This window comes from Harpegnathos saltator, unplaced genomic scaffold (genome assembly GCF_003227715.2).
Source record: "Harpegnathos saltator strain DR-91 unplaced genomic scaffold, Hsal_v8.6 scaffold121, whole genome shotgun sequence".
NCBI lineage: Eukaryota > Metazoa > Arthropoda > Insecta > Hymenoptera > Formicidae > Harpegnathos > Harpegnathos saltator.
The window spans coordinates 375898-401190 of record NW_020229897.1 but is presented as its reverse complement, the minus strand read 5'-3'; the positions used below and the strand labels follow the sequence as shown (position 1 = coordinate 401190).

The window sequence follows — 25293 nt, the reverse complement described above, 5'->3', positions numbered from 1 at the left end:
GCAACCGCCCCGACCGACCGATCGACCTCATCGCCGTCATCGTCCGTTGCCCTCGATCCTTATTGCTGTCAGTCCTGGCGGAGGACGACGAGGAAGAGGCGTTGTTCGACGACGACGCGGTATGACACGCGAACGAGAAAGGTCCGTCGCGAATGGCGACATTGCTCCTACCCTTGGTAGAAACGCCTCCGAGGACTCTAGACAGAAGTAAACCTCGAGGAGGACATCGTCGTCGCGGGCTACCCGCTGTTGTGATATATATACTCCGGGCTATCCGAGTGATTTCCACTTGCAGAGTGACCTGTGTGATTCGATCCACCCTTGATAAAGCGTCTATGGCGAGTGTGGCTCTCGGTAACGCGTGGTCGTTAATTGACGTGCCTCGATGAGTTGTCAACGGAACTATCGGTGGATCGATGTTGGCTGGACGGTGAGATGGTCCTCCTCAGCTACCATTGTCCCAGAGCCGGCGATCGGTAATCGCGGCCACTCGGAGGATCATCACGTACATGTGTGGCACGCCTTCGACCGAGTGTCAACGGAGTGTCGTCCTTGCCCATCGCCGAGAAGAAGTCGGAAATCCGCCGACGAATGTCACGGACGATCTGTGCGCACCTGCACGTCGTCAGGACTCACGCCAGATGCTTAGACGGCTTCCCAGAGTGACGTGTTCTTCCGATTGCACTTGCTCGGGCGAACTCGACAGGGGCGGACCAGGTGCTTGAACATGACGAATCCCAAGGACGAAGAGGAGTTCGGCTATCAACGTCGTCTCAGAGAGATCGACCCGCGGTTCGATCGTCAATGCTAGTACAAAGATTGCCTAATGAGATATATCGGGCCAACGGTGCGTGTTTGCAAAATTACACCCCATATTTTCTACGGAATCCACAATTAGTAGTTAAACTGAAGGAAGATTCGTATCGTCGAGCGAGATGAGTGCCCAGCCGAAGAGGATCGCTTGAACACGAACTCCGGCACGAGATAACCTCGACGCGATAGATCTATACGGAGTTTACGTTCGTTCGTTCGTTCGTTCGTTCGTTCTTCCGACAGGAGTCCAAGTGTTCTTCTTGACGTTCGGCTCGTCGTCGAAGCGTGGATAATCGCGGTCTTCAGCAGCAGACATCGCGTACATGTCCCTGTAAAATGACCCAGCGCGGCGAGACGCCCCGCACGTTGATTCATCGGTCTACCCTTCAAAATAATCGACCACGAAGAATTACTCGACAGCTGCTCGGGAGGAAACATGCCCGGCCGTCGGTATCACCGACGAGCCGAAAGTGAAGTCCTTCGTTCGCGGAAACGTCGGATAGGGACGAGCATTGTCGCGGTCATTGCCGAAAGCGGAGAGTCGAGCAACGGTGCGACACGAAGATCGAACGACGAGATCGTGGTTCGAGACGACCAGGTGGCGATCGAGCGATCAGCAAGATCTACACCTCGCCGTGTTGCGAGCTCACCCACGCGACCTCGTGCTTCCCCCGTTATCAGCGATCGAATCGATTGATCGATCCGCTGTACAGTCAGATTTGGACAGCACGAGGAGAGGCGATCTGCCGCTGGAATCCCGTCATCGTCGTCGGTCATTCGTCATCGATCGTTTTGCTGTGGCCGACAGACGAAGAGAGAACCATCAAACTGGCGGCCTCCAAGGTTGCGGCCGCTAACTCGCGCAAGATGGTCGCGCGTGGCCTTCTGCGGGTAATGCACGACCCAGCGAGCTTAATCCCTGGGAAACTCTCCTTAGCTCGATCGCTTTTTCATTGTTACTGATACAATCGAGATAAAGACGAGCCGAGAAATCGACGTTGCGTTGTAAACCCACCGACGAAAAAGTCCGCGTGTAATCTCGATCTTGGTTTTCGAAGATCTTCGGACGAGAATCCTCTTTGAGGAAACACGATGACGACAAATTCTAACTATCTCAAGCATGAGACGAAATATTTAGATAATAATTTAAATAATGACAAGAGTCCCAGCACTTCTTTAGACAATCGGAGCACCACCTGTGCGCGTTTCCGCGTTTTATCGTGAGGCCAAGTAGCCCAAGCTTGATGGTAGAGATGTGCGAGTCAAAAATTTTTATGTCGAATCGAATCTCATTTCTTAAATTCGAATTCGAATCGAATCGTTTAACAAAAAATCTTAACATGACTATTAAACATGCAAATAATGATGGAAGATTTTAATAGGGAATATCGATATTGTAATATCATCTTAAAGTAAAATATATATTTAAATAATTAAAATAATTAAATTTATAATTAAGTTATTAATTATAAGTTAAGTTAATTACAAGTTAAGGGTTCAAGCATACAGGCCTAGATGGCCCGTTTTCTAGCTGATGCACGCAAACGATAATGTACTTGATTCCTGTTCGGATTATTCGGATTCGAATCGAATCGAATTCGAATAGTTCGCACATCTCTACTTGACGGATAGACGGCCCGTCGCATCGATTTTTCCATCTTCATTAGAAACGGCAATGAGGAGAATATCGCTCGCTCGATGCCGCAGCTGTTGTCCTTGTGACTAATGCGAGAGAGTCCGGCGCGTTCCGTTGAGAACAATCTGTATCTGGTACGCTTTAACGAGCTTTAATTAATTCCATTGACAATGGCCGTCCATGGGAGTGTCAAGTGCGGCCACGTTCGGTATGTATACGCGTAAACGCGTAAATAAACGCGATGTACTGGGTACGCGAGAGGGGCGGTGGAGAGGGACGAAAGAGAGGAGAGATCCGCGATTCCGTCGTATGCGCATTCCCGAGGAATGCACGCCGCTTTAACGAGCATTTGCCCCGTATTTCTCTCTCGCCCCATTCCGCAACTTTAAATGCCGTGCTCGCGGGAGAGACGCGACCTAAGTTTCTGAAATAGTTGGCTATTTACGGCGCGCTCTCCCGTTTCTCGAAATAAGTCGGCATGCGTGATGCGTGAGAGATGCGTTTTGAGAATCATCCGCGCGAAAGTTACGGCGGCCGAATCGCGAGGATTATCGGCTGCGGATTACGCAACGCGTGACATCACGCGTGCGAATTTTCGGCTTGTAACGTCCACGGAGAGAAATCTCGATTCAAATCTCGAAGAAATATTCCATCCTCCGCCCTATTCTTCCCTCTACGTTCCAGAATTGTACACTTGATGATGATAAATATTGATTCTCTCAGTTTTAATTGTTCACGTGCGTAGTCGCGGCCTGCGCGTTGCGATAAGAAGATAAAAAAGTCATCAAGGATAGAAGTCGCTGCGCGTCCTGCGATGTGTCGTAGCGAGTGACATCTCTCGCGGAATATATTTGCCTAGTACTTCAAGGGAAGAGAGAGCTAACGTGACATCTTGCTTGTTTGCAGACGGGGGATGGCGTAGGGGTGTCGAGTAGCGGGAGTCGGCTCTCGTCGAGGAGCCGGACCTCCGAGGAGCCTCACATCGGCAAGTACAAATTACTGAAGACCATCGGCAAAGGGAACTTTGCCAAGGTGAAGCTTGCTAAACATGTGCCCACGGGAAAGGAGGTAGCCATCAAGATCATCGATAAGACTCAACTGAATCCTGGTAGCCTTCAAAAGGTAATGTCCGCACATATATGTATCTTCGTTATTCTTCTCCTCTTAGCGGGGAACTTTTCTGACGAGATAACCAAAGTGAAAGATGTAATTTAATTATTGCTCATCGCGTCCGGAATTTATCAAGATATTAACACACCTGGTGCGCGCACCGTATTACAAGTCTTAATTACAAGGACAAAATTTGACTCATACCTCACGCGCTAGTTTGTTCATAAGAAAGGATTGGTCATCGCGCTTGACTCACAAGTATTGCACAGTAATGATTGAACGGTAGAACTTCGTCAATTAGATGCTCGCGTATGTTTTACACACATGATGCACATGTACTGACGCGTCCGATTGATTACAGCTGTTCCGTGAAGTCAGGATAATGAAGATGCTCGACCATCCGAACATAGTCAAATTGTTCCAAGTAATCGAGACTGAAAAGACACTGTACCTGGTAATGGAGTACGCCAGCGGTGGGGAGGTCTTCGACTACCTGGTCTTGCATGGACGAATGAAGGAGAAGGAGGCGAGGGCGAAGTTCAGGCAGATCGTTTCTGCTGTGCAATACTGCCATCAAAAGAAGATCATCCACAGGGACTTAAAAGCGGAGAACTTGTTGCTCGACAGCGAAATGAATATCAAGATTGCAGATTTTGGTTTTAGCAATGAATTCACGCCTGGCAACAAGTTAGACACCTTCTGCGGCTCGCCACCTTACGCGGCGCCGGAACTCTTTCAAGGTGTGTTACTCGCGAGATAATCACGAACCTCCCGCGAACGAATCTTGAATCTCTGCGATCACGATTGACTTTCATGCGCGCAGGAAAGAAGTATGACGGTCCTGAAGTGGATGTATGGTCGTTGGGTGTAATCCTCTACACCTTGGTATCCGGCTCACTGCCTTTCGATGGTTCGACGTTGAGGGAATTGAGGGAAAGAGTATTAAGAGGAAAATATAGGATCCCGTTTTATATGTCCACCGACTGTGAAAATCTTCTCAAGAAATTCTTGGTGCTCAACCCGACAAAGAGAGCCTCACTAGAGGTACGTGGCGGTCGCGTTTTGATATTTATGGTTCACTCTTCCGAGCTCTTTTGAATTGTGTTGAATTTTATCATCTTGTACGATAAAACTTGCCGATCGGCCTCTTTATTTATATACATGGAACAAGCGATACCTGTTAATCGCGTCCTACAGCTGTGTTCAAACAGCAGCTTAACGAAATTTATTGCCGCAGAACATAATGAAAGACAAATGGATGAATATGGGATATGAGGATGACGAATTAAAGCCGTACTTAGAACCTGAACCTGATTATAGAGATCACAAGAGGATAGGTGAGTCTGCCAGTATGTACATAACACTTACTACTTACCGTTTTTACGTTTAATAATATGACATCTGTCATGAACGTTCTGTACCACAATGTACGTAACCACAATGACAAAAGTCTATTTCAATCTGGCTTCACAGTACATACGTACATATAATTTCACAATTACATTTTAATAACAAAGATCTCGATACTAATCTTCTCTATAAAGGATATTCATGACGGGATGTCTTTGATAGTTGAAGGAAATGTGTGCAACGTATTTAATCACTATTAATACTATCGAAATATATCAGACGATCTTACTTAATATTATTTAGTAATAATTGTACGCGATAGCTTTCTATCAGGAAGCGAGTACACAGAGTCTTTGCGATACGATGACGATCGAAGAGACGATGTTTTACTAAATTGTATTCAAGTAAGAGACTTGTAATGTGCACATTTTACGCACAGCGTGAAAGCACCGAATAGCTTGTTTCTCGATTGCCAAATTCTTAATTTGGTCTGATATATTTACACCTACGTATCTGTGATCCGCTTTGAATTATTGCATGAGGATATCTCGGATGGAAGAATGAAGCCATTAACCAGTGCTAATATTTTAAACCATATTAAAACCGACTTACATCTAACAAGTGCCGAACGCGCGGACGTACGTCATAAAGACGATAAGTTCGAATAGCTCTTAAGAATGATCAGTGTGTGTTGCAAAGTACCGTGCAAAGTATCTGTTATGGCGATACGTAGCGAAGCTGTTTGACTTTGGTTCCGCATTATTCCTAATTAATTTCAACGCTTATAAGTGTGAAACGAAAAGATCAGCCCAGTAGATGCGACTATGCCGTCACGTATTTCCGTTTCAGAGGCCCTAGCCAGTCTAGGATACACTCGGAGCGAAATAGAAGACTCCCTAGGACAAGCCAAGTATGACGATGTATTCGCCACGTATTTACTCCTAGGCAGGAAAACGACAGACGTAAGTGTGCGCTATTGCACCACGTTCAGATCATCGCACAATCGCAAATCGTTCGTCTCTTTTACATCTTTTGATTTACTTGACAGCCCGAAAGCGATGGGTCACGGTCGGGTAGCTCGCTGTCGCTGCGTAACATTCCGCCTCAAGTCGGCTCGGGTGGTGGAGGAGGTAGCAGTGGAGGGACAGGCGGTGCGGTACAAAGTCCATCGCATAGAGGTGTTCACAGAAGTATTTCTGCTAGCAATCCAAAACCCAGTAGACGGGCATCGTCTGGTGGTGAGACTCTTCGTAAGTGTTCATATATCGTGTTCCAAACCGTAACTCTTAATGCAGTACGGCACTTTAAATCTTTAAACTGTCAAACGACAAGCATGGATAAGAGGACATTTGCCAAATCCGGGTAAGACAGACAAACATGCACTTGTGTTCCTCTCACCGCATGGTCGAGAATTCATGAAATGCTTGTGCGCGACAATTTCTGTATTAATTATTACTTAACGAAGGGAGAGAGACCGTGTAACTATATGAATAACTATGTGAATAGTTAGTGACGTGTATAGTAGTGCCCATTGCGTTTGTCACGTATTTGTATCTTGATAGAAGCGACGTGATAAAGATAACAAGAAAAAAAACAGAATTGTGTATATTGATGTGGGTCTATTACAGGATTGTATGTAGACATGACCGAATGCGCTACGTCGCAAAGACAAAAGGGTTTTGTTACATAATTTTCTTTCCTGATTAGGGGGCGCACCCAGTCCGGGTAATGCAACAAATCACAATCACGCGACCGCGGTAACTGGCGGCGCTGTAACTGGAAGCGGCGGTAGCAATTTTAAACGGCAAAACACCGTGGATGCGGCCACAATTAAGGAGAATAGCGCTCGTGTCTCAGCCAGCCGACCTTCCGCACCGAAAAACAGTCCCGGGCAATTAGATACTAGTGAGTTGACTTTATTATTGAGTCAAATCTATTTTTTCTAATTGAGGGATCTCTTTGTCAACGGATTTTATCGATTATATATTCGTTGTGCTATGTGTTTTCGTGGCGCTTCAGCAAAGACACTACTTTGGATGAAGTTGCTTTGGATAAGGTTGCGCAGCAGTCTATATTCCAATAGCTCTGAATTGATTAAAGTTATAATTTATTACTTTACTTTGCGTTATTATTCAATGTGTTTACAATGACATGGATCCCATGTTACATTATCTTATCCTACGTCACATTCTTTTGTCTGTAGTCATTTCTGTGGATACAGTCATGATTGTTATCAGAAGTTCTGATCTTACACGTTTTAATCTCGAATCGTCGTGCCTGTTTCTCATGTATGTCTGCAAGAATGAAAACACAGTCGTATTGCCGAAATTTTACCGCATATTATGTATCCGTATAAAATACGGCGTGCGTCGTTTATTTATCTGTGTGATATGTTTATATGTACCAACGATAGTCAATTTGATGTTATGTTTTGCTCTCGATTATTTTTTTTTTTTTTTTTTTTTTTTTTTAATGTATAGAAACAGGTCAGACGTTATATTATACACGTGTTCAACGTGTATAATATAGCATGCGTGGCAACTCAGAATCCTTTCAATAATCGTTTCCAATATTTGTTATAGTTTAAAGTATGTTGCTTTGTTTTGTGTTGAACCACATCTAATGAGGCTTGCAGTGACGATGTTCATTCTAGGCGTGGGTACAAGTCCTGGTGGTAAAGCAAGGGTAGGCAAGAGCAACACTATGAACGCAGGGGTAGGTGGTGGTCGGCCTCTCACCTCACCTGCTCCTGGTTCTGTTGGTCGACGTAGTACCATCTCCTATGATCAAGCGAAAACGTCATCTTCATCCACTGAAAGAACCAACGAAGTACCCAGGTATAGTGGTATCCAATTATTACTTACTCGAAATACGCGATCTTTATTCACGAGAGAAATATGAAGATCGAATATACAAATGTGAATATACAAATCCACGGAATGCAGGTTACGTAGAGGAAGAAACAGAAAACGTTCGCAACGCGTTATAATTCGAGATTCCATCTCGTCTATATTCCTCTCTGAGACATATATTCCGTGTATTTTCACTTCTCGATAGTAGACACTTGAGACACGTGGGATATTGGACGTATGCGTTCAGTTTCATTGTTCCTTATCATTGTATCAAAGAAATTATTCTATCTTGTTATTCAATTCGCAATCGTGATTCTGATTAATGGTCCAGTATCTCATTATTCGCAGTTGTTAACGATACGTAATATAAGATTAGTGCATCTCGTTTGACGACATTTCTTCGATTTCTGTCAACTTAACACCTTTTACTTTCACTAACTGTAGACAACTGATTACTTGTGTGTGTTAAGTACACTAAACCGACTCGAGAAATAGTTTCGTAATCGAGTGAATAATAACAAAGTCTGTCATTAAAAGCTCCGGGGAGTTTATTTGTTTGTTGCATTGCTCTAGCATGTTTTGGCTGCTGCCTGCCAATCGTTCATTGCGAATCACTTTCTTTATGGCTTGACAGATGTATCGAACGGACAGTCTGATTTTAACGTTTTATACGTGTACAGACGCTTGCTGAAACGATATCAGACAACAGTCACATTCACATATATATTACTCTGTTACCTCGAAGTTATAGATCTAGTCGAGAAGGTATTTTAGACACATTCATTAACATTATCATACATTTAATTTTTTTTTTTTTTTTTTCATCCATACGTTGTAGTATTATCATATTTTGTTTTTATCTTACCATTCAAGTGTTTCGCGAAGTCATATTAGCTGCAGTTAGCATTTTCATTCTTCTCTTTCCATCCTCGTGATATCCTTTTATGACACCTCCCTCTTTAAACGAGAGTTTCTGTTACAAAATGTGTATCTCTGAAGTCACATATAACGTACACGTTTTCACATACAAACTTCAAATTTTCTTTTTTTAATATGCAGGGTGAAAGTAAATAGCAATACGATCCCTCAATATGTGAACTACGGAAGGAAATTTTCGATAAAATTCTTTATCTCGGCATCTACGAATTAAGCCTATCATTGATATCACGTTCGTTTAAAACCCTGCGAATCTTACATCCCGTTAGAGCTTTTATTTTACGGCCTCGAGAAATTTCCGCTTCGTTTACTTAAAAGAAAAAAAAAGAAATGCCAAAAAAGTAGGATTAAACTTGCGGAAGATAGGGCCCGGCAATTTGCTGATTAGTTTTGTGCACAGCCTGGGCGAGGGCACTAGACCAACACGGGGTCACACGAAGTCTGCGAGCATCAGCGCAGGTCACCGTTCCTCAAGTGGCGTACCCCCCAGCGACCATTCACTACTGGACCCACAACCACGCAACAACTCCTTACTCGCCACTGCTGACCCCCTTAGGCAGAGGTACAGGCCCCCAATGCCTATACAGAACCGAAAAAAAAAAGAAAAGAAAGAAACCTGCATCCTTTATCTATTTTAAATATTTCGGATACATTTGTTCTCTCTTTACATTTTGGTTATCTCTTTCTCAGGCCACTAACTCTCTTAGGGTAACTAGGTGTTATTGACTATACTCTTTCACGAACATGCGCCTGTCTGAACAGAGCGACGAGAGGAAGCTTGTCTGTCATCTGTCGAGTTCTTGACAGTGCAATTGTCTCTCTTCGGCTACTCTGTGGGAAATATTGTGAATTGTCGACACAAATTTCTCTAGGATAGTTTCTGGTCATTCTCTTCATTATTTCTTTTCTCTCTTTTTTTCTCTATATTTCTCTCTCTCTCTCTCTCTCTCTCTCTCTCTCTTCCCTTGTTTGCATGATTCAAATTCTGCTAGATTTCTACTAAATTGCACCAGCTTCAGGTATTCCTTTTTATTTGTATAATAAATTATCCAGATTCAATTACAGCACTGCAAAATGATATGCTCCATTGCGACTCATTATAGAGTCCCGACGTACTCACGCTCCATTTTGCTAATTTTGAGGGATTTTCCATTAAACGCAAAACAAGTTGACTTTCCACCGATTTAACATATAGAACATTATGGCGACGCATCGACCCGGATCGTACTATCGTCGTAATGTCGGTGCTTTTGTTGAAGGGAAATATGTCAATACATTTATACCAACTTGATCAATGATTCCACATGGGAATAGATGTCTGGTATATCCTTTCTATATATGTAACACACATCTTCCACTTAACATTTTCCGGTATCTTTAAAAAGTTACCGTATCTTGTAAGTAGAATGTAAGAGATCAATAATAATTTACTAGTAGAATCTATTTAATGGATCATATCATCACTCTGACTTCATTCTTTCGAATTTAATTTATACATAGTTCGATTATTCATCAGCTTTGTTGTATCGTGCAGTTCTGATATCAGAGTTACTTTCATATCGACATTCATGGTCATACAAAACTCTCCCTCCTGATATTATCATATAGTAATAGCATTAATAAAACGTACATTACAAAGAAACACAATTGTACTCTTAAAATAATCTGTTAATAATGCATGCGCATTTTACATCAAGTGTTAGAGATTACTCGTCCATATCGTGACCCCTGTTACGTACTTTTCATTAGTACAGACTAATTCTCCTTACCTCTATCTGTGTCTCTCTATTTCTCTTTCTCAATTTCGCTTCGTTAGCTCTAACCGCTAAGCTTCGTTTTGTCAAAACATTGTTTGCGTGTTAGTAAACACTTGCAACGATACCTCCAGGAATGTGCATATAGCACTGAAACAACTTATCTACCTACCTATTCGTTTTCTCTGCATCTTGACGCCAGCTTCACTCAAATCGAACGGTTAACATCGTAGTGTATATGCGCTCCAGCGCATTCGACAAACAGTTCCTCACGATTCGCCGCATAGTACTTGAAAGTAAAGCTGTCAGTACAAAACAACGCTATAACGTATTATATTACACATCTATATACATATTTTATCTCACATTATCCATACATATACACACAAACAGACAATCTCATCAGAGTGTAGTCTTTACCAAAGCAGAAATTGTTATCTGTTGTTAGCTTGGGTGTATCCGCAAGCAATAGACTGCCTACAGCCACTACACCAGCATTTCCACGGAATGTTCCGAGTCGCAGTACGTTCCATTCTGGCCAAAACCGAGCACAGCGAAATCACACTCAGGTGAGTCCGTCTAACCTTACCGAGTAACCTGAAGAGGCACAAAAGTGGCAAGAGGCACTCTAAGAAATCTAAGAAAGACACGCATCTATGCTTCGCTACGTCGCTTCGCGACCAATTCAAATGAACATCCTGTTTCCAGGGTCATACGCAAACGCAGGACACGAATGCAATTAGCCCTCTAGCGAGGCCGTCCTTCTTCTCGAAATTATCTTCGAAGTTCTCCAAACGGTAAGTTCCATGACAAATCAGACTTATTTTTAGTGATACGTCAGTATATATATGTATATATATATATATATATATATATGTATATATATATATGTATATATATATATATATATATATATATATTTGACAGCATGTTAATCATTTAACACATGTACGAACTTGTAATATGAATCACCGTCTGTTCACAAGTAATATTTTCCTTCTTTTTTTTTTTCCTTTTCATGCCATAACGTGTATCTATACCGTCACATATTTTTGTGATTCGAACCAATTATCTTGTTGTGCAATGATATATAACCGGAATGTATCATGTGGTTGAATAATTTCCCATTTGGCATTAACAAACTATGTAACCCATAAAATTTCAGTGTGTTGAGCACAATTGTTTCAATAAATAGCAGAGAGATATTAATTCGGAGGAGAAATGTATGTGCATTAGAGATCGTCGGAGAGAGTTATTAAAATATTTTTTTTCTTTTTTTTTCTAGTTTTTTCTTTTAAAATATATATAATTGCATGCGTCTTACCTGAGTTAATCGCACCTCCACGAAATAATCACATATTCGTAAAGGCCTATAAAAGTCATGAGTTTTGCACCACATATGTATCGTTAAATTCTTTTCTTTCTTCGGTTTTCTCGTTTAATTTATTTTTTCGTATTCTTTTTTTTTATTTTTTTTTTTATTTTTTTTATTTAACTGCACATCCATTTATCGACTTATTCTCATTATATCGAACAGTAGAAAGCATATTTTAACAATTTCATGCTATCTCTCTCATTATCCGATCCTACAAGTACAGACTGAGAGTGCTAGCATATAAACATCGTAGCTTTGCAGTGGGCCCTCAGTGCATGCTTTAGCATCTTAATAATTTAAGTATGTTAAAATTTTATATATACTTAAATATATACATATATATATATATATATATTATACTGACTTAGTTTGGTAAATTATACCGATTGTTTGCATGCAAAATGATGTTTCTGTTTTTTAAGGATGCACAATGACTATGTAATTCTGGAAATTCTATATATTGATACATAGATACATATTGATAAGGACGTAATATGCGTAATAACATTAATTACGAATCCGATGAGCCAGCAGCGACCATTATCAGTGAAAGACACAGGATACGTAGCTTCTGCATTTTGTTCCGTAGCTTTATTTACTTACATACCATATTTTTCATCCTCAAAGCGTATCGCGTTCGTCTGTCTGTATTGTTTGTTTGTCCCATAAATATTTGCTTGACAGAGATTGTACCCTTTAGCTGAATTCTATATTAGAAATTATCTTCGTCAATGTTCTTACACAGAGAGTTAGTCGTATTCTATATTCATATAACGAGAATCGCCTCCTGAACAATTTCTCGATCGACTATTCGTTCATCACAAGAAAAGAAAAATAAACACGGAGATGCAGAATATCCACTCAAGTGACAGTCGTAAGAGACTGGCGCTCAAAATGAAAATTCACTCGAGTCAATTCAAAGTGATGGTAACAAAAGTAGCATGAAACACTGCTCGGCTGAAATTCTCAAGCCACCTCGCATACTCATTGTGCATCCCTTTTTTCTCACTTGATTGTAGCGAGGCATATCTTTGATTTATTACTTACATATACATATATATACACATATATATATATGTATACGTATATATATGTATATATATATATATATATACACATACACACACACACATACACACACGTATATGGGACCTAATTATTATGTCGTACATTCAAATGCAAAACGACAGCGCCATACTGTATACACGTACATAAAAGTACTTGAAACTGAGGATGGAAGACTGCAGAATAACGAGAGTATTGTAGAATCTGAATAGAGAAAGAAGAGAGAAGGGGAGGGTGGAGGAGAACCGCTTTGTTATTCTCACTTTCATGATATGGTCACTGTACTCATCAGTAACATAATACGGAATAAATTGTGAGGCATTACGAATTGACGGCGTCCATAGCCATTGGTGCATCAAAACAATTCCCTGAATTTTTTTTTACTTCTTTTTTTTAATAATTAATTCATATCGGTTATATCTATTATATGCTGCAGGCCGTGAACCGTATAAGCTTCGCTTCATCTCTCGAGTTCCGACAAGCAAAAAGGCCATAGAGACACGAGAGTTTTAACAGCCGAATGTGCCCACGGTGTCGAGTAAAATGCAGTATACCCGGCGTGCATCTAACATGTTAAATCGGGTAGGGCAAAGAGTCCATGTTGTCAGTCGACCGCTCAATGGATATTGTGATGCATATAAAAGAGATACAAACAAAGAAAAAGAAAGCTCTTGGCTCCGTTATTCTGTGGTTCTCAAGATTGCGAGTAATTACTTTTTTAGGGACTTTTATATGTCGATAAACGAGTATCTCTCGTTATCTTCAGGCATACGCATGATGTATGTGTATATGTATAAATTGCGTGATATATCTCGCCGCATCGAATTTAAACACATACATACACAACATACATACGCGTGTACATGTATACATAGATTATATATATATATATATATATACACATATATATATATATATATATATCATACATACACATATATACATGGTTATATAATTATTAAAAAGGAAAAAAGAAATTGACGTCTTCCTGAAATCACATAAGCAGGAAATCGCCTTACGCACTTAGATATAGCACTCGGAATCTGTGCCTTTCCTAATTCAGCCTGCCTCTAATGAATGTATGTATACTTTACGTCGTCCATCCGAGAAGAAAAAACCTGATATTCTTCTTTCTATTTTTCTACATTTTTCATAACTGCGGGAGAATCTGTAACCTACTTTCTTTTTCTTCCTTGCTTTCGTACAGAACGAAAAAGTGAAAAGTGCGAAAAAGCATTTCTCGTGAATCGCGTGGTGATAGTTTAGATGCCTTCCGACGTAAAGTGTATCTAGCTGACTAAAGTATCTAAGAATAAATATGTCCAGGCACTTATTATTACATTTAAGCACCGAGCACATACTTTCGTGCAACGGCGAATGTGTGACAGGCATAGATCGCTCTTTTTTTTCCTCTCGTAACGAAGTTTAGCGACAAGCTTCCGCAAATGTGATGAAATAAGTTTTTATTCGTACATCCCGCGTGGATGCATACAAAAATAGCACGCGGAAGTCTCTCGCAGACTTCCCTATGTACTTCGTCTAGAACAGACACAATATACACTTTTCGACTCTTTGTCTCTGTGCGATAGCGTATCAGTGAGACCACGTTTACATGTTCCTTGTTTTCTTCATTTCCTTTTTTTTTTCCTTTTTTATATTAATACTACTCTATAGTGTCCATTTCTCTATAATGTCCTCAGAAACGATAAAGTCGACAGACGCTTTGTTAACGTGAGAGAATGTTCGATCGTAACGACCGATCCCGTTGTGAGTGGTAGGAGTATGAGGAAGATGCTGTAATTACACTACTAACACACAATATCGAACGAACAGACGGACTTTCAGTGCGATAATAGAGTATATATGATTGTTCGTGCTTTGACAGATTTTTTTAAGTGAAGGCTGAGGTCTCGCCTTGTTTCCTCCGAGCCGAAATGAGAGCGAGCCACATGCAGATATGTCGCGCTACGGCAGCAGAAATTGCAAACACTTATGGCAAAATGTTTCAAATTTTATTGAATGGCGAAGCGGAATTCTTTCAATGTGTTATTTTATTTCGTTTCAATTTATCTCTCTCACCTTGTTTCTCCTGGATTATATTGAGGACTAGGAATAATTTTGTATATTTTGTAACATTGTAACGCGCGAATTTCGTTTTCTTTTCTTCTTCCTTTCATTTTCTAGGAAAATATGTTGGATAACAAAGTGGTGCAAAAATTAGAGTCGTATAATATATACCAGTCATGTGTGACGAGACTTCGATTATTGTAAATGATCGAAATTTTTATATTGCATCTTCATGCTTGATTTGATGCAACATTGTTTGCAATATTCTGGCTATGCCACTCATTAAAAATAACAAAGCGGTCGATTAAGTTTGATATATTATATATATATATATATGTATTTCTTGTATTTTTTTCTTCGTTTCTCTTTGGAAACATTTTGGTATCCAGCATAGATTCCTCCTCTCAAAGATAGCGTGGAATTTAATCTGGTTTTTTCTCATAGTATCATTGGTTATTATGTATATTGGCTCCTTGTATCGATTCTTTAATATAAACGAAATTCGAGGAAATATGTCCTTTAGAACGAATGGATATGTATATTATTATATACATACAATGTATAGATATTGACATAGCTACAATATTTTCTATCGTAAAATATTTTGTACAGCTTTATTACCGTCTTAGTTATTTATGGATAATTTTGAAGCAAGAGTAGATAACGTCTCATTTCCGCAAAAAAAAAAAAAGAAAGAAAGAAAGAAAAATAATGAAAGAATTTGAGCAAACAAAGAAAAATCAACTCAATTTATTACACAATATTAAGAGTGCACGATAGTCTTACGATTCAACATACTTCATACTTTTTTATATTGTTTTCTAAATTAATTTCTTCTGTATGCTTACTTTATATTCTCTACCCAATAGTATCAACATAACGATACCATTTATATACGTTGAATATATAATGCTCAGTTGACACAAATTTGAAAAGATACAAACATATTTCAAACAAATGGGAAGCAAAAACAGATATGTAGAGAATTAGGCATTCCACTTTATCTTTCCTTTACGTTTAATGTACGCGCCTTTTAATGCGATTACGGAATTAAAGTATAGTTTATTTTTTATCAAAGATTTCACACTGTCGAGGTGTTCTGTAAACAAATAGCAACAGATTGCGTAGAAATGTTTTCACGTTTAACATACTGAAAGATTCCTTATTTCTGCAGTTATAAACGCGCTGTTCCACTGTTGATCTCAAAACTGACTAATAAATTAAGATTTAGAGTGCTATTTGATTGCAATGAACGGCAATTCGATTTTACCCACCTTGCTTTAATTTATTCTATTAATAAATATTCATTTGTATTGTATAATTTATTGAGAACCGACATACAATAGAACATTATTCGAACAAGGCAGGCCATAATTAATTGGTACTTGATTTATTTGTATATTAATTAATGTATCCCAATTTACATTGTACTATTGTTTAATTATTAGAAATATACAATATTCAAGCACGTATATTTCTACTTGTCATTGTATAAAAATAAAGATAAAGATGATTTTAAATTTCTCCCGTAAAGAGCAATACTGTGCTTAGTACAATATAATATGTAAAAGAGTTCGAACTACAGTAATCATTCTATTTCTATGAAATAATACACTGTGTTATCTTTAACGTTAGCTCTTTCTTAAATTTTCAACTTGAATTATCTATTACAGAAATGTATGTTTCTCCTCGCGTTAGAGAAAAATGTACTTTTTCACCGTATTTAATGTTTCAACTTAGAGAAACGAAATATTATGTGCAATTTTTCATACATGCATGCAACTATAGAGAAAAGAATAATATCTTTAAGTCTAAACTTGTTTTAATACTAAGTACAGATATTGACTTTGGATATATACTGAATTTAAGAATTGTGATCGTGTGTGTTATCTCGATATCGAAAATACGTGCCTTCTCCTGTTTGATATTGTATATTTCAAATATTTGGTTACACGACAAATCGATACACTAATCCTTCCACAGTCATTGCCAATAGCATTTATTAATATCTGGTCAACATAGTAGCATCTACATGTTATATACGGCAAGTTATTATTATTATTATTATTATTATTATTATCATCATCGTCATTATCATCATCATTATCATCGTCATCATCATCATTACTATTATTATCATTATTATTATCATTATTATACGTTTATTATATAACAAATCATGGCGTATCCTACAAAGTGGCCTTGGGCTACCTTGAAAATGTTATTTTTTACTCTTAGCGAGAGAATCAGAGAGGCTTTATATATTCATCTCTGATTTTATAAAACATCGCTGATCTTTTTATACGTTCTCTTGTGTATAAAGGCTATTAAAAAATTGCATATTTACTTTTGTTGTACGATGTATAGGAAATGTTTTGATAAATATGTAGATTACTGGTATCATCTATGATATCTCTAACCCGCATATGTGTCATCAAGGATACATATCCTTGAGTAATCTCCGTGAGTAAAAGATTTTAGTCGGCACTCATTTTCACTAAAAAGTTATTAACGGAAGAAATTTGGAGAATATACCTGTTAAGATATAATATATAAATATTAATAACATCACTATCCAACGATGTTGATCTTGATATATATTGATCTTGATATTGTTAAGATCATGGCTTTGAGTAATTTTCAAGAGATTTTAGAGTCCCTCCCTAAGTGTACTGTCTGTACATATATTCTATCATCAATGCGGTACACGTAAGGAAACATTATCTTACTCCTTTAAAAGGAACCTTCCCTTCAGCAATTTGCACCTCCATCCTCGAAAAAACTTAAATACCCTATCCTATGTCATTGTGATTTTGGCTTTTATACGAATAATATTCTAGGTCAATATGTATTTAAACTTGTTTCGTTAACAACTGTTTCATAAGCTGGTGACGCCACTTAAAATCTTTTAAAGATTACTCAGGTTCATGTCTCAGGGTCTTGATAACATATAGAGATCACAGGCATCATCGAGAGCAACACCAGTAATCTGCATATTTGCCAATGTTTCTAATTAACTTTCCTCTTTTTATTTACATCAGGAGATAGCACAATTAATGTATTCTGATATATAAATATTTAGCATCTTCATATAATATATTCCCAACGAATGTGTTGTTTAAAATCATCATTAGTAAGACTTATCTTTCTTTTTCTTTTATATTCATCGTATTTATCGATATTCGATGCATATAAGTGATATTAGAAAGTTGTAAAGCTAACAATGTTACACCTAAGGCCACCCAATGAACTAATGTGTATGAAACTGAGAAACGCGAGAAGAGAAAGAGTTATCGAACGATTAGACCACGTCATCTTAAATACATCAGAGTATGAGATATATGAAAGAAAATAATATTTGTATGCAAATTATATAAATGTAACATGCCTTTAAGTGATTGCGCTCTTTGCTGCACTCCAGCTACGTGCCCGTCCAAGTATCCAGAGGATCCTTAGGATATTCAGTTAATTATATAGTCAATCTATTATTTAAAGAATTTAATTTAGAAATTCTAATTTAAACGTTACGTTCTGGAGGGCGGCAAATAGCTGATACATACACACACACACACACAACACATACACACACCCAAACACACACACATACACACATTGTGTGTGTGTGTGTTGTGTGTGCGTGTGTGTGTGTGTGCGTGTGTGTGTGTGTGTGTGTGTGTGTGTAAACAGGATAAAAATATTATTTAATAATTTTAAGGAGCAATAATAGTAATAATTTCACATTAATAAATATGTCAAAACTGTCTTGTATATGTTGTATCAATTTATTTCTGAATCCTCGTACAAAAGGAATATTTTGCCTACGCAAGAACAACACGTTGCACTGCGTTTATGATGCATGTAACTCGTTAGGAGTGTATGTGTAAATTGAATTATTTCACGTAACCACGGTAATATGGAAATTATTTGTCTCTTAACACGCCGCATCCAAAACTCCACTCTATCCTTAATAAGAAGAGAGACACACTGCGATCGCCGTTTGCGTTAAACTTAATTTCCTGTGTGAAATAAGGTTTACGATCCCATCGTGCATATAAACGTTTCCGTTTGTCCACGATAAAGTTTCATCAGCAATATGCTCTGTTTTCCATATCTTTTACTTTTTTTTTTCTACTTTACATACGAAAATTGGTACACAATCGAGGGAAATCAAGGGAATACTCTGTATCTCTCCCCCATCCCGAAAATTGAAAGAGTTTTTTTATAGATTCATGTCACATCGTAATTCTCTCTGTGCCATAATCCAGTGTGCAATGGTGACAGAACGGTGATGGTTGTTATACATATAAAAATTTAATTAATTTATCATGTTTAGTGTTTGTTAGCAACTGCCTTTGTTTTGTTATTTCAGCCCCATGGACCCATCCGTACCCCCCAAGCACCCAGTAGTGAGGTACGTTGCTGCATACCATAATACCACGATCCGTGTTCTAATTTCACGCTCTCATCTCCTTAATTTTCTCGTACATCCAACTTCTGTTCGTCGATCAATCTTAATCATTCTTGTTCTCTTTCTTGTTTTTTTTTTCTTGTTTTAACGAAAACGTGTGGCAGGGGGAGGGGAAGAGGCATACTCACACTCAACATTATTTGGTACAATATTATTTGGTGCACGTCTGCTATAATGGTTAAAACAATCCCTGTGACATAGCATGCACATTCCGTAAAGTGGCTCGATAATTACTCTGGAAAGTATTTGACATTCTAAACAGCTACATGAACGAAGCAGAGAATTACTTCCGTTACAGAATTACATTAGTTGCCATCGCAATTTAGAAGGAAAAATCGTTCTTAGAAAGAGACAAATTGTTCCACATAATCGTACGTAACGAACAATGTGAAATACTGCGCTATTCATCTTGACGTAAGAAGAATGTTACTGATCTGATCATTGTTATTATAATTTGTTTTGTGAAAGAATAGTCTATTTACATATTACTATTTACTATATAGTACTATTTACATATTTTATGAATTACATGTAGACTGCAAGTTTCCTGCATTTCTCTCATAGATTATTTTATTATTATTATTATTATTATCATCATACTTTTTCAGTATCTTCTTCAGAATCTTCTGCAGTATATAGATATCCAGGGTTGCGATACATCGTTCACACATAACTTTAACAATTTCGTGTAACTCACTTTAAGTGTTCTCTATTACATCTAAATGTAAATATATGTATGCAGCATTGAGGTTGTAATTAAAGTTATGATGGCAAGTGAACTGAACTGCATGTCACGCATGTATGTTACGATTATGGGACTTGGTTTTGAGAAAGTTTCATTTTTACATTTTATATTTTCCAACTTATCTATCAGGCAGCCTGCAAGAAATATAGCACAGCGCATTACATCATACAGAGACCCCTCCCCCACTCGAATGAGTTGAGGATACATTTTTGTGTAACCGCAAGCTTCAAGCTTTTTCGATATACCACATATTTTCTCCCGAAATTTACATTTCACACAATTCGAGATATATTTAGGATTTTTGGCTTGATACACGCTAACGTGTCGGACACGTGTGTGTCTCAACTTTTAGCATAGAAAAGACAAATATAAAAAGAGATAAAGACATATGTAAATTTAAATTTAAGTTTAATTATTTTGTCATGTTTAGTGCCAATCGAGGATGAAACTCATTATTGAAAGTTACGCAGATTTGCAAATTTTTGTTATTTCGTGCTAGACAAATAATATTTGCCAAGTAGAAATATATTCAGGATATTATACGAGGTTTTGTGCGTGCGTGCGTGCGCGCGTACGTGCGTGTAATTGTAATAATTTCGTTAAAAAGAAATCTATACCGCTGTGGTATCGCTTAGGGGTGATTGGACGGGTTTAAGATATCTTTTTGTTACAGCGGAGCTACCACTAACGACGAACAGGTTAAACCACGCAGTCTACGCTTCACATGGAGTATGAAGACTACCAGTAGTCGAGACCCTAACGAAATTATGTCAGAGATCCGAAAGGTATCGAGAAAAGCGTACTTATATTAGCAGATATACGTAACACGAAAAAAGGTGATACGTTTGCAAAATTGTAAGGATTAGAGGCACAAGATTGACTCTCGTGTAAGAATCTGAATATTGGATCTGTGGCATACGACATGTTCGATTCCGACTATCGCCGACACGATGGGGCTTTCTTGTAAAGTAAATTTCAATTGTTCGATCTCATCGAGACCGAATTGTACATGCCATTAAAATACAATATGATTTCTCGGTAAAAGTGCAGTTCGTGAAGCTCTTCGTGAAGAATGCGATCTGTCGCGAGCGGTGCTAAATTTATAAGTGTTTACAAAAAAGGCAAAGCTCATACAACATTGTTTCGTTAAGTGTTATTAATAATGCATGCGAGCGGAATCAACATGTCGTGTATGACGATCTAAGAAACTCGCACGCTCCAAATACGGAGAGCAGGAGGCTCACTTGACCGTATCGTTGCTCTTCCAGGTCCTGGATGCCAATAAATGCCAGTATGAACAACGCGAGCGATTCCTCTTGCTATGTGCGCACGGCGAAGCGGCGACAGACAGCCAAGTACAATGGGAGATCGAGGTATGCAAGCTGCCGCGGCTTTCCTTGAACGGAGTGCGGTTCAAGCGTATTTCCGGCACGTCGATTGGTTTCAAAAATATCGCCAGCAAGATCGCGAACGAGCTCAAGCTGTGACTGTCGGCCACAGGCGCCTTAGCCGCCCGCGCCAATCCATAACGACCTCGTGAGCGCAGCCACCAAGTGGCAGTCACCGAGGAATTTTACTCTTGTTTCTTCTGGGATTCGGACTCCGAATCTGACACCCAAGAGATATTCGTTTAACGATTCCTCCGTCCCAGTCGACGAGCGTCGTCGTCAGGTGAGAATGAGAGAGGGAAGTAGGGGGATAGAGAGAGAGAGAGAGAGGGAGAGAGAGAGAGAGAGAGAGAGAGAGGGAGAGGGAGAACGCGTCTTCATTATCTCCTCTGCGTTGGAGGTACTACTGTAACGACTCTTTAAGAAAAGTCCGAAACTGTGATCCGTGATGGCTAAATACGTATTCAAATACTCCCGAGTGCCAAAATGGAGAACTAGATCGGGTCCTCGTAACGCCTCCAGAGAGAGAGAGAAAGAGAGAGGGAGGAGGGAGGAGAGAGAGAGAGAGGGAGAGAGAACGCAAGAGTGCAAAAGAATATTGAAGTGTGTGTGCGTGTGTGTGAGCGAGAGAACGAGAGAAAGAGAGAGACGGACCAGCTGACCCATTGACCGTACGAAGAAGTTGGGTTTGGACATAATAATTTACGTTTATTAGTTTCAAGTTTTCATTGTTGATAAGTCGAGAAACGTACATCCCTGAGCGAAAGTAAAATCACTAAATCGTTGACCCGCCCTCCCGATATTCGAACAGTCTAAATCTCCAATCGCCAACTATTACTGTTACTACTACAACATACTACTACTAACACCATCATCACCATTACCATCATCACCATCACCATCACCATCACCACCGTCATCACCGTACCACCACCACCACCGCCGCCATTATCACTATCATTACTACTACTATTACTTCCACCACCACCACCACTACCATCACCATCATCATTACCATCACCATCGCTACCACTACTGCTACTGCTACTACTACTACTACTACTATTACTATTACTACTATTATTATTACTACCGTTGCTACTACTACTACACTACTATTATTACTGTACTAACACCATTATTACTATTACTACTATCCGCTTCGTTCTCCGAACAGTATTATCTGTCTTATGTATTCTTGACGTTGAAGCTGTCTGCATTCGAATCAGTATGTCTTCGGGAGGCATTCGTACACGTTCTTAACGCACGCGCACGTTGTGCTGCTCTGTCATAAAATGCTGCTCACGGAGGAATGAAATTCAAATTGGAAGTGTCAAATGTGCCTAATGAAGCATCACTTACGTCGTTCACCTTTCTCACGAGAAAAGTGTTCCTTATATAATAAACTAAAGCGACTATTTTACCATCTTGCGGGAGGTAGAGGAATGTGACAGTACATCTACAACGTCAAGAGTTTACTCTGTAACTACCCGTTTCTTCTGGTCTTACGTTTTATATGTACAACTTTACAACACAGGCAGGTTTGGTCTCTGAAACAGACGTATTTCGTAAAATCCGTCGAGAAAAAAAGACAGAGAGAGAGAGAGAGAGAGAGAGAGAGAAAAGGAGAGATAGAGTGAGCGAATAAAAGTGAGAGTGAGAGAGAAAGGGGGATACGTAGCGTTCGGTCGATTAAGCATCTACCTTCATTCATCGACATATTAGCTAAAAGTAATGAATTGAATTATTTTAATGTTGCACGAACGTGCAGCCGCTTACTTTTTTCGAACATTTTTACAATACTTTACTTTTCTTTTTTATCTGTAGTATAAGTTTGAAAATACACATGCACTATAGACATTAGCTAATTAACTAAAACATAATAATTATTGTTAATATAATATTTTTATTTCTATCATAGACGAGAGACAAGTAATATAGTACGCGCGATGCTATATGAAGGTAGAAACAGGAGTTATTAATATAATTTAGGGATACCATCGAACTATTACTCGCGTTTCATGTGAATAATATACACAAGTACTTCATTCATGCAGAGAGTTGGAATTCTAATCTAAATTACATTCAGTAATAACGAGATCTGTTGTTTCTATACAAAGGATGAACGATAACGTTAAATTTAAGTATTGTAATTGGCTATACTGTACTACTTAATCCTTTCATTCGCAGAGGTATTCGCAGTTTCGAATGACGTAAAATTAGGGATTTTGCTGTAAACACGTAGAGGCGAACTAGAGAGACTTGGTGTGTATATAAATATATATTACGAAGGTACTAAATTAATAAAGCGAGAGATAGGGGAGAGCAGAAGAGAAAGCCTCACACACCGAGATCATAAATACACTTCGGAACTCAAGTATCAACAAACTTTTTATATTTGCCTAAGATTAATGAAGTATGTTACTAAATAGGCAATGACTAATTTATTTACATACTATAAACTCAATGATTTTTCACATTTCTAACACTTGCTACACTGAACTACAGAGTAACTTCAGCGCACGACACCATGTACGAGCCGCGTACATCGTGTTGCAAATCGTGAAACGACTGATAGCAACTAAGTATCAGCGCCAATTGTCTGTACCGAACATCTTGACGAAAAAAAAAAAAAATGATTCTAAGTGCTAATGACTAACGCGCAGAGCACTGGCATCGGGACTTATCTTCTTTACGTATATCACCATGCAGTTTCGTGTCGTCGGATTACTCCATGAACCAATAAGCAAGATAATGTAATATAATGATAGAGTAATAATGTTATTGATTTACAAGATAAGTGTCGAGAGTTAAAATGCAACATTATTCACACCCCTCGAATACGAGAAACCCAATCATCACTGTAGAAAATTAGACCGGAGAGAATATTACGATCGAGAGTTTCTTTTTTCCATTTGTTCCTGCATCAGATCAGAGTTAGTGTACCGAGTACAATATCGAACGTCGATATATCGCTATCGTGTAAAGAAAAAAAGAGACGGAATAAGAAGGAAGAGACGGAAGAGCAAAAAGGTAAAAAGAAGCAGCAGATTGTAATTTGGAAATGATCGTTGTAACAAAATGACGCTAGAGTTATACACCATAATAGCGACTATTATTAATGTTAACGTAAGGCCCCCGAAATAGCGTTAAATAATGGTATATCCCCGGCGTATAGGCGAAATAATTATATACCGTAATCTATACATAAACCCACCCCTACGCTCGCTTGCTTTATGAAATAAATGTATAAATTAATGATCGCGAGAGATGCTTAAACGGGAGGAGACATAAAAATTTTAAAGAGATATTCGTGATTTTAATGTCGGAGGAGGACTTATCAAGACAATTACAGAAGAGAGAAAGAGAAAAAGAGAAAGCCGCAGCCGCACGGGCGACATTGTAGATCCAGCTCGACGTGGACGTCGGTCGTGGAGCTTTTGTGATTTTTTTGTATGTAAATGCTGTGAAACACACATTTCTCTCGCGTGTGTCGCCCGTACAGCTGTGCACTACTCAACACGCACATACATGTACTCACATACACATATACATACATACACATCACATACGAGATACAAAAATACTTAACAACAGTGAACAAGAAAATATACACACGCATACATGTCAGTCTCTGTAGATAGATACATACATACAGCTTTGCTAAGTGTTCTCTGGTGATCGGTATCTAGCCAAAATGTAGCAAAACGTTTATAATAAAATGGTAACACGCA

General features: G+C 38.8%; 1 protein-coding gene across 13 annotated transcripts in view; it reads left to right on the top strand.

The window, feature by feature from the left end:
• Positions 1-25293, top strand: part of LOC105183960 (serine/threonine-protein kinase MARK2) — a 119072-nt gene extending 93779 nt beyond the window's left edge. For 5 of the 13 annotated variants that reach the window (XM_011142425.3, XM_025305785.1, XM_025305780.1 and 2 more), the window contains 14 exons: positions 3356-3571; positions 3921-4299; positions 4383-4603; positions 4797-4908; positions 5759-5871; positions 5958-6159; positions 6617-6814; positions 7545-7746; positions 9098-9259; positions 10900-11020; positions 11160-11248; positions 19328-19369; positions 20845-20956; positions 21440-25293. In XM_011142425.3, coding sequence (XP_011140727.1) covers positions 3356-3571; positions 3921-4299; positions 4383-4603; positions 4797-4908; positions 5759-5871; positions 5958-6159; positions 6617-6814; positions 7545-7746; positions 9098-9259; positions 10900-11020; positions 11160-11248; positions 19328-19369; positions 20845-20956; positions 21440-21658 — 2388 coding nt within the window. In that variant the 3' untranslated portion in view covers positions 21659-25293. The other 8 variants (XR_003113995.1, XM_011142429.3, XM_011142431.3 and 5 more) reach the window with 8 other exon arrangements.